General features: G+C 39.2%; 1 protein-coding gene across 2 annotated transcripts in view; it reads right to left on the bottom strand.

Moving 5' to 3' along the window:
• Nucleotides 1–964: 964 nt before the first annotated feature.
• Nucleotides 965–11,077, bottom strand: part of LOC101863500 (protein phosphatase 1 regulatory subunit 37 homolog) — an 89,721-nt gene continuing 79,608 nt past the window's right edge. The window contains exons 12-14 of one of the 2 annotated variants that reach the window (XM_005095132.3): nt 7,354–7,437; nt 3,603–4,863; nt 965–3,380 (exon numbers count right to left, since the gene is read on the bottom strand). In XM_005095132.3, coding sequence (XP_005095189.1) covers nt 4,856–4,863; nt 7,354–7,437 — 92 coding nt within the window. In that variant the 3' untranslated portion in view covers nt 965–3,380; nt 3,603–4,855. The remainder of the gene's footprint in view (nt 3,381–3,602; nt 4,864–7,353; nt 7,438–11,077) is intronic. The other variant, XM_005095133.3, reaches the window with a different exon arrangement.

Consider the following 11,077-nt stretch of genomic DNA (forward strand, 5'->3'; position numbering starts at 1 on the left):
GGCCAATCCACAAGCACTCCCTAGACAAATGCCACGTGAGGGCCAATCCACAAGCACTCCCTAGACAAATGCCACGTGAGGGCCAATCCACAAGCACTCCCTAGACAAATGCCACGTGAGGGCCAATACACAAGCACTCCCTAGATAAACGCCACGTGAGGGCCAATCCACAAGCACTCCCTAGACAAACGCCAAGACTTCCAAAGGCTAGCCCTGAAAAAGTCCCCGTGTATTTCACAGCAGTCGCACAAGCTGTTCTCATCTCTTAAATTAATCACAGCAGTAAAGTAAAACAAAACAAAAATAATGTTTTAAACATACTTTTTGTGTGCCTGTACAAAAAAGTATGGAAATGCTAGCAACGGACAAGAAGCATGATGTCAAAACAATACAACAAATCTTCAACCAGCCAACCACCACCAAGGTGCAGAATTCTTCAGTTTTAGTAAAAGTTTTACGGCACTTGCAACACAGTAAGGTCATATGAGGGTTGAAGATTAGAAGTGTTACAAGGGAGTAACAAACACAAAAAAGGAGGAGAGATAAAGATGATAGTTGTTAGAGAGGAAAGAAGGAGCAAACCACACCAGCCAGAGCACCCACCAACCACCCACCACCAAGGTGCAGAATTCTACATCAAACAACGACATCTGCACAGAAAAGAAAGAAAAAGGCTCACTTCACTTTCATTCACTTTAACAACAGGGCATTAGTAGAGACGAAGACTAAGAAGTAGAAAACTTTATGTTGAGAAATGAAATCACTGGAATTGTATCAATTAAGTAAGGACGAAAGACAGTACATAACAAGATAGTTCACTCAGCCAAAAAAAAGTGTCCGCGGAAGTCCGCTCATTGGTTGAGATGGCGCAGCAGTCTTTGTTTTGAAGTTCTCTTTCGTTTCTCCAGAAGAAGAATAGAAATAGCACAGTTTGTTAGTTTCGCTTTATTTTTATAGTTTTTCACACAAGTAGGGTAACTCTGTTCGCAAAGTCCGCACTTTTTTTAACGGGCGTCACCGGATTTTGAGGACACTTTTTGAACTGGCTCAAAGAGGAGGAGCGAACTATCTTATTATACACGATCTTTGGTAGGGACTTGTGCATGCAACTTCGAGGCCGGCTCCTGTCATCCTTTTGCAGCACCACCAAGCGCCACCGTGATATGAAACAAAAGAAATGAAAGAAAGCCACAACTGCAGGTCAGCTTGACCCACACACAAGACTCTCCTCACACACAGACGGATATCCATTCTCATTCTCATCATCCCACTAGTAAAGTACGAATAAGTTCACAACTGACCATGCACAAGTCACATGATCACATGGCTATGCACAAGTCAAATGATCAGATGGCTATGCACAAGTCATATGATCAAATGGCCATGGACAAGTCATATGATCAGATGGCTATGCACAAGTCAAATGATCAGATATCACTCAAATGCTATAAATAAGTAAGAAAGTAACTACTCTGTAATATTCAGGATGACAAATGTGCAAGCTAGGAGTAATAGGCACAACTTTCTGCGACAGGTTTAATCACCAGCCTGCTTATAATAATTAAAATCAGAAATATTATTTTACAAATTAGCCCTTACAAACACTGTAAAGCTAGAGAGGGCCCCAAAGTATTCAACCTGCCTACAGAACAGACTCATCTACTGCCAGGGTAAATAAATGCCTTTATCAACTGTGTTGTGACAAACAACATCAGATCAGAAGTGTGAGAGAGAACATCATGAACCGACAGCAAGATTGTACCGGCACACAGTTCAGGTTTGTCTTTCAATCTACAAAAATGTGACAAAATCTTACTCAGTATACAGGTAAAGTAACCTCACCCCAACCCCGCCCTTTTCATCGCTCCCTCCCTCTCCCCTCCTCTGCATGAAAAAGAAAAATTAAAACAGACAAAACAATATAAATGGGGCTTGGGGGAATGACAATATGGAACTAAAACAACACCAGCAACAGGAATACAGGTCAGGGGGAAAAAAAAAAGATGGGAAGTACAGTGCAGCCTCTCTATAACGACCTTCGATATGACGACATCTTCTGTGTAGCAACATGGTGCCCAGTTCAAGATTTTTTCCTCATACATCATTAGTAACTTTCGGTTGCCTCTCTAAAAACGACAACTCTCTATAACAACATTTTTGTCTGGTCGCGACAATGTCGTTATAGAGAGACTGCACTGTAAACTAATGCGCCTCTACATGTTGAAGTCCACGCCACTGTCTCGACTATCCACACCTACAACTACAAAATTCGACCAAATCAAAACTTGTGCAATAATGCCGGACTACAAAATTTGTGCTGTAGAACTTTTTCAGTCCTGACTGAACTTATCACTAGAAACAACTACCTGTCTATTTGTCTACAAGGTTGGGATCATCGCAGACTGTACATGTCCTGGACTGTCGTCACCTGACAAAACGACTTTTTTCTTCAGAGCAGTTTCGAGAAAAAAAGACCTTTCGTCAAGGTAATCATTTAAAAACAGTACAGTCATTCCGAAATTTGAATTCTAATTTATTTTTTAAAAACTAGACGCCGTTTCAATTTTGTTTTTTCACACAAGTAGGGTAACTGATCAGGCTTTCGATTTAGCAAATAAAAAATGTTGGTGCCAAAATGAAAAAATGCATTTTGTCAGCTTACGGCACAGCAGCTCCCCCATTCTCCTTAGGATCCACCCTCAAAGTCCATTTGATCTGCTTATTCTCCCAGTAAGAATCTAGTTGGAGATCCGTGGCGCAGGACCACACAGGTTGTTGAATCTTCCTGTTTCCTCGCAGCTCTCCTTCTTCAAATAAGCACAACCACACATGAAGACGCCTGCTTCTGTTTCACAGATTCTCAGTAGAATGTTCCTGCCGGTTACAAGCATCCATATGGAACCACACTGTGTTCTGGCAGCTGTGCTAAAACAGACATTGACATTTTACGCCAGGCAAAAAGCAGAGTTCCCTTGTTATATATATATCTCAAGCACTTCTGATGTATCCAAACAGTGTCCATCTTGCAAACATTGCAGCCTACACGGAAAACTGAAGGGCCTGTCGAAAATGTTTCTAACTGCTCTCCACAAGTTAAAAAAAACAACAACTAAAAGAGGCATATAATAAAATAATATGTTCAACTACCACTATAACACGAGGAAAATGTCAAACTGAACACCGCTTTTTTTTTTTTTAAACAGACGAGAGTGGGGTATTGCAAAATTAAGTCCAACATGCTCTAACGGCCAGGTATTTAAGACAACCACCTGTTTGCTCCAACGGCCAGGTATTTCAGACAAGCACCTGTTTGCTCTAACGGCCAGGTCTTTAAGACAACCACCTGTTTGCTCTAACGGCCAGGTCTTTAAGACAACCACCTGTTTGCTCTGACAGCCAGGTATTTAAGACAACCACCTGTTTGCTCTGACAGCCAGGTATTTAAGACAACCACCTGTTTGCTCCGACAGCCAGGTATTTAAGACAACCACCTGTTTGCTCTGACAACCAGGTATTTAAGACAACCACCTGTTTGCTCTAACGGCCAGGTCTTTAAGACAACCACCTGTTTGCTCTAACGGCCAGGTATTTAAGACAACCACCTGTACAAATAACCACTTCTCACTTCCCGTTTTGCTTTTCTTTCTTCTAAATATTCAATATTACAATAACACTGTCCAAGATTCCGCTGGTCTAAGACAACCACATTTCTCCTCAACAATGGGGGGTTATCTTGGGCAAATTCGTCTGTATTGAAACAGACAAAGAAACAATTTCGAGTAAATCTTTTGTTTTAGTTAAGAGTTTTACGGCACTTGCAACACAATTAGGTGATATAAGTGCTGAAGATTAGAGGTGTTACAAGAGAGTAAAAACCATTTTAAAAAGAAGGAGGGGAGATAAGGACGATAGATGTTTGATAGGAAAGAAGAAGAAGCAAACCACACCAGAGCACCCGCCAACCACCCACTTCCCATAACTTGTTTGTCACAGCTCCCATCACCGTACCCTCCTCATCTGTCAAGAGCATTCCCCTCTAGCCATCGATACACACACAACCACAAGAACAGAGGCTATTTAAAATACAATTGTACCCCTATATATATATACAGAAATATGCTTTACCAGCTTGCAATTTGTCTTCACATCAAATGAATAAAGTCCCCACCTGCTTACCAGTCCATGAAATTCTTCTGCCTCTAGCAAGCAACAAGGAATTCCATCACTGATATTATATGTATATACATACGATAGACCGAAACAATAGGGGCCAAACACTCGATTGATAGATCACTGATGCTACTATTCTCAAATAAATAATAGCGACAAAAAACCCCAAAAAACCGGCAACAACAAAAAAGGAAAATCTCTACAAAATGTACACGTCATAAACGGAACGTGATCTCTTCAATTAGAACAGTAAGCTTCCGTTGTAACCAATCAGGTAAAAGCCTTGAGTAAAATGAACAGAAACCCCCTGCAAACACTGACCCAGCAAACACTGATAAACAATTTCTTAGAAACAATTCAAAACAGGAGGCGCTGAAATCTTAAGTGGGGAAGACGTCCAAGAACTAAACACCCAACAAAAATAAGGAAAGGGGGGGGGGAGAAAAAATACAATTCCTTCCACTATAATTTCCTGTTCATACAAAAGTATTTAATAAATTGGTAACAGAGACTAAAATAACAATAGGATAGATAGATGTCTTTCTTCCGGTAGGTTCTGTGGGGAGGGGGGGTTAAAACAAGAAATAGATCCGATTCTGCATATTGATTAGACGTGTAGAGTTCCATTCAGCCCTTTCAATGACACGGTGAACAAACTGGTGAGTGCTCCCGGTTCTCGCAGACCTCAGGATTCTGGAAGAAAATAAATTGAGAACATAAATTTTAAATGTCAATATGACAGATTCTTAAAAAATTTTCTCAAAGTTTTTGTCTTTTTATATATAACGTAAAAAAAACAACAACTTGTAAAACACAGAATATGTCTTAGTGAAGGCGGAGTTCTCTTTTTGTTTGATAGTTTGGGGGTTTTTTTGTTGTCTGTTTTGTTTGTTTGTTTGTTTGTTTGTTGTTGTTGTTTTTTTTTGGGGGGGGGGGGGGTTGGCATAAATGCTTTTTATGCCCCGATCTACACAATTTAAATCATTAAGAAGGCATGCTCTGTCAGAGCCACCCAGGCTGAGAGAGACACAACATCCCAGCAGAAAGACCAAGATACTCAATAAAAATTCTCCGTACTCAGGAATCGAAATTGGGCCCTCTGTGTGCGAAAGCAAAGCACCTGACCCCTACACTATAGGCCGCAGAGAGTTCTGTCTCATGATGGATATTGATATGAGAGGAAAGACTAGGAAGAGAGAGGGAAAAAATAAAAGCGCTCTCAGATTTGAAAGTGTGTTATAAAAGCCGACTTACAAACAAATATCATTTTGCGAAAGGAAAATGAGGAGCAGACACATCATAAATAAACTTTGGAAAGACTTGACAAAAGCACATGGTGAAGATTGCTTGGTGATGACAGGTGTCATGGGGAGTGGGGGTGTCAGGATTCTTGTTGCAAGAACAAAGACAAAAAGTTTGAGATTTAAAATCCTTCATCTCGAAGAAACATTACAGGTCATTTCTGTAAGTCCTGATGTCCCTAGAAATGAGTACATAGATTACAGTGATTCCCCATTGTGAAAACATCATGCTATACGTAGTAACTACCGTAGTATCAGGGAGATTTACAATAAGGTTAATATATGCACGTCGTGAAATGGTGGGCCAGGGTGAGGGTTGTGTTGCTGCAGTATTCACAACGTGAGAACACAGTGATACCAACTAGGACGTAAAGAGACGTACGGACATCTAGCAAATGCTCGACACATCTTAAATATCTAAAATAGACCGCTATTATGAAAACACATAGAGCCTTGCGGAACTAACAAGTAAAACGATATTAAATTTACAAGACTAGTTCATTATCTTACAATATCACTGTATCAAACAATAACTTCTCATGTCCCAATTTAGTCTACCATCCCCTTAATGAACAATTTTTCAAGGATGAATGAAGTTTACTTACTGAACAGTAATATTGACTAGCACTAGATAGAGAAATATTGCTGCATTGAGACACACACTGCATCTTTTGTTTGTTTTGGTGAGTGTTTTACTGTGCTCCCAACTGCATTAAGGTCATATGAGCGTGTCACACTAAATCTCTTGTTTGTTTTGAAAAGTGTTTTACGGCGCTCCCAACTGCATATGGTCATACGAGCGTGTCACACCACATCATATCACAAAACACATCTACCGATATGTCAACATATATAGATATCAAGAACTACTACAACAGTAAGCAACCTACTAATAAAATAAACCAATACCGTTCACACAGCACAACCCCCCCCCCCACACACACACATTGTTATATGCACATAGCAACATCTGTGTTCAGAGCGTCCAAGAAGCAAAAACTAAACTGACAAACACTACCCTGACAGCAACACCCACAATGCAAACAGGAAAAGTAGTCAGAAGTAAGGATGCTAGTCGTGGAGACGAGAAGTTAGAGGTTCATGCCACCATTTCCAGAAAAGTTCAGCTCGTCTCAGATGATAATAGTTGTAAAGTGCATACAGCATGCTGTCATGTAAAGCATGGATACGCGCTACATAAATGCAATTATTATTATTATTATTATTATCATTATTATTACTATTATTAATATCTTTATTATCATTATCTTTATTACCTTTATTATCGCCAATATCTCAAAATAAGAACTTAATTAAGAATCAAACAGCTTTGAAAAAGCTACTTGCAAAGCAGGAGACACACAGGGCACACATAAGCTCATTTCAATATCTGTCTATAATATAACAATCACTGTCCATGATTGATGAAGACTTTTTGTACTTCTGGATTCCTAAATACACGCTTTGAAAGGTATCAAAATGAAGTTCAAAGCACTAAGAATCTACTAGCAAAACAGCTCACAAATAAATATTTATTTATTTCAGATAATGAAACAGAAATTCCCACAACTCCTCATTACAAAACTTACGTAAACTCAAGCCTATCTCCCGCTCAAAATGTTTGCACCAGCAATTTTCATCATCATCATCATTGCCTTTCTCACCCTGAACCAGGGTATAGGCCACGGACAAACGCTTTCCACCCTTCTCTATCCTGGGCTAGCCTCTTGATGTTATTCCACGTCTTCCCACTTCTCCCATCAATTTTACATCAATACAAAAGTTCGTCTCTCAACATTTATAAAGTCTTGGTTTTAATTCCCAGCCCAGAAAACCTCATTTTGACCCGTCCTAAAGCATCGTCCTGGTTTCACTTCACTACCTTTGAGTGGCCACGGCTGTTCACTCTTCACAACGGCTAGCATAGCATCCAACTCTCTCTCAAACTCGTCGGGAGGGCGCAAGTCTGCAGGGAATGGCAACAAGGAGAGGTGCGGGGCGGAGGGGGAAGTTGTAGCATTCAAGTCAGGGAGATTTGGTTAGGGCAACTTGGGAGATGGGAGAGTCATCAAATTGGGAATTATGAGTATATGAATATATATTTATATATATATCGTGACCTCAGTGCTTTCTAGTCATATCTCCATTTTTAACCCTATTTGTACATCGTGTTTTACTATCGTATCCATACGACGTGGGGAACTCAGTGCCACCACTTTCCAAAGAGGAAATTTACTTGTTAATTCGATCTGTACGCTTTGCATAGCAATCTGTCAAAATGATTTTTTGAGAAATACTGAAAGTTTCAAAGAGATCTTTGTACTAGAAGTATTCTAAAATGTGAAGAATACAACCTCGGGGGTACAAAAATGACCCTAGGGCGTACGGATAGGGTTAATAACAGTGAAAACAGTTCAAAACAAAGAGTGAACTTAATTAAGAAGAAGTCACATTTTCAATATCTTAAAAAAATGGAGATAGGACAGGAAAGCACTGAGGTCGCGATATGGCGGAAAGGTGTGTGGTACAGCCCACAACAAAAATGAACATGTGAGATGTCTGACATTTTCCCTTCTTACCCTTTCCAGTACTTATCCATGTATTATCAGAAAAAAGCTAACATTCAATTTCAGCTTTCCCCCCAGGCCACTGACCCGAATGTAACCTTAAGACACTCAAAGTTAATAGAGGTGTTACAAGAGAGTAACAAACACAAAAAAGAATGAGGGGAGATAGGGACGATAGATTTTTTATAGGAAAGAAGGATCGAGCAAACCACACCAGAGCACCTGCCAACCACCCATGTCGCTTCTCCTTTCTGTTTGCCCCATTCCATGAAATCCCTCTGGATCCCTCAAACAGCTGTCAGCTGGTAATGTATATAATTATACAAAAAAATGTTTCATCTTTTGAAATAATGCAGTAGGAGTAAAGCCAAAGAATACAAACAGGATTAAGAAATCCAGCAGCATTTTTATATTGTGCGCTGTACACAACCTTTCTTGTCAATATTCTGTTTCAGGCAATTTCTATTGATCAACAGGACATAAACTTCAGAAATTCTCGTCAGTAAAACATGCAGTAATGTGGACACCCATGCCTCATAAAAATACTTCATGAATATATGATCAAAGAGAGAGGGGAATGAAAAGTGTGATCTCTCTATACAAGGGTATTAAAAGATATAGAAGCAAATGAATGCTGAGGGGAGATGAAAAGCCTCACCCACTCATCCACCCACACACACACCCACACACCCCCCCCCCCACACACACACACACACTCATACTCACGTCTGTTGTCATACCGTATTACAGGAAGAGGTGAATTAGATGTCCAGCAAACAGCTTGTCAGCACTTTCCCACAACAAAGAAAAAAAGAAAGCAGAAATAAATGTAAAAAAGAACTTTTAAAGAAACAAAACTTATCAAGACTTTTCATATACCTTGGGTAGCTGTACATATTTCATCACCGTCATTCATCATTTTTGTTTGTCAAAATTCAGGATAAGCAAAAATCAGTCGTTCTATTTTTGGTATAAATTATGTTATTACAAAATGTTTAAGTCGTCTAAATCCTCGTTACTATTTTAAGAACAGGAATGAGACTATGACCAATCGCTGCGTTCTATCAAACTCTACAACATACCTGATTTTCCATTTTTATAAACTTTTTATAAACTGCAATGTTGAATGACGGCAAAAGATTTATATATACAATTCAGATCTAGGATCATTATGATTGTAGTGTAAAGCCTTTATTTTTTTTTTGGGGGGGGGGGGGGGGGGGTGTGAAGGTGAAAGGGGTCAGGTGCAGAGTAACTGTCAATCACAAGAAAAGAAAAAGTATTTAAAAAATAAACAATATGACTGTGCAAATAGTCAGGCAGCACGGACGGGGATATTTCAAACACATGCACCACGCAGAATTGTTCAAAGCAACAAGCTGAACTCTATAAAGAGGTGGGAAAGCATTTAACAGAGTAAAAATATTCTAAGAAATAACAAAACAGTGTGAGAATTTTTTGGGCGGACATGATATCAAAAGATTATAACCATAAGAGCTCATATCTAAGAATAAAATTTTAATTTCTGGAACTAAAATGCCCTTTTCAACAAACTGAAATTTGAAAAAGGAACAAAGTCTTTCAAACTGTGCACAAGAAATTAAGTGACAGCAAAATTTGCACCTATCTGTAAACAGCTATGAGAGACAACAACACTGTTACAAAACTTCAGAGGAAGCAACTTTGAACGTGGAGTGCCAAGTGCAGTTTTTTTTTTTATTTGTAGGCGTGAATTCGAAACAAAAACGACGGAGGAAAATTCCCAAGCTTATTACTTGAACCACTTTAAACTCAGAATTATGAAATCATATTGTCTATCCGCTTTCATACAATCTCCAAAAACAGTTGAACTCATCCAGCAAACCTATTTGAGTAATCATGACATGTTCTATTATTTTCCTCCGTCTGTAAGAAGGGGTCATGCGTTAATAGATCTTGGAAATATTTCAGAAAAAGTAACAGCTGTCAAAAAGTGAAAAATGAAAACTCTCGAGTTTCCTTTGACTCTTAATTTACATTTAAACGTTTCAGCCTCATTAAACAAATACAATGAAAAAAACAAAAACAATACATGTATAATTTCTTATAATTATTACAACCACTTAAAGACATCAGCTACCCTAGAAGACACTTTAACTACAGGTATTTTTAAAAAGACATTTCTGTTGCCACTGTAAATTTTGCTTCAGCTCCCGTATCACCGCTGTTTGGAAGCACACACAAAAAATGCTCACACAAATAGTAACTACGTTTTTAATGAAACCCTACTGACAGCAAGTCCTCGAGTAGTACAAAGCTACAGGGCTATGTTCACCACACACACCATGCATCACCTAGGACTTCATGCAGACAGCACATGCTTTGGATTCTGTCTTTCTTGTATTTGTTTGTTTTAGTAGAGGTTTTACGGCGCTCGCAACTGCATAAGGTCATATGAGCGCCAGAAGATTAGAGGTGTTACAAGAGAGTAACAAACACAAAATAGAAGGAGGGGAGATAAGGACAATAGATGTTTGATAGGAAAGAAGAAGCAAACCACACCAGAGCACCCGCCAACCACCCACTTTCTTGTATTTGTTGGTTTTTTTCTCACACACGACAACAAAGAAATAATACGTGCACTTTCAGTATGTAACTGGGAAATCCTTTGATGTTGTGCTATTTCTCTAGTTATTTCTGCACCACTGGTTTTCTATAAGAAAATGGCAAAAACTGAACCTGGTGTCAAGCTCATACAGACTTCAACATAAGTTAAGGACCACCTTGACAGACGGCTCTGATTTTTTTAAAATTCGAGAAAAAAACACAGCAAGGAATGTTTCAAAATGTTTTGCTCTGAAAGTGTTAATGGGTCAACAATGCGTACTGCAAAGCTTCCAAATTGAAGCAAAACTACAACATGCAGAACCCAAATCCTGCGGGAATCTTAGTCAAATTTGCAAGTGGTAAGTGGTCCTTATAACTTATGTTGAAGTCTGTATTTGTGTTTCTCCGTATGGTGGTGGTGGTGGTGGTGGTGGTGTGTGTGTGTGTGTGTGT

The sequence above is a fragment of the Aplysia californica genome, unplaced genomic scaffold (genome assembly GCF_000002075.1).
Source record: "Aplysia californica isolate F4 #8 unplaced genomic scaffold, AplCal3.0 scaffold00096, whole genome shotgun sequence".
NCBI lineage: Eukaryota > Metazoa > Mollusca > Gastropoda > Aplysiida > Aplysiidae > Aplysia > Aplysia californica.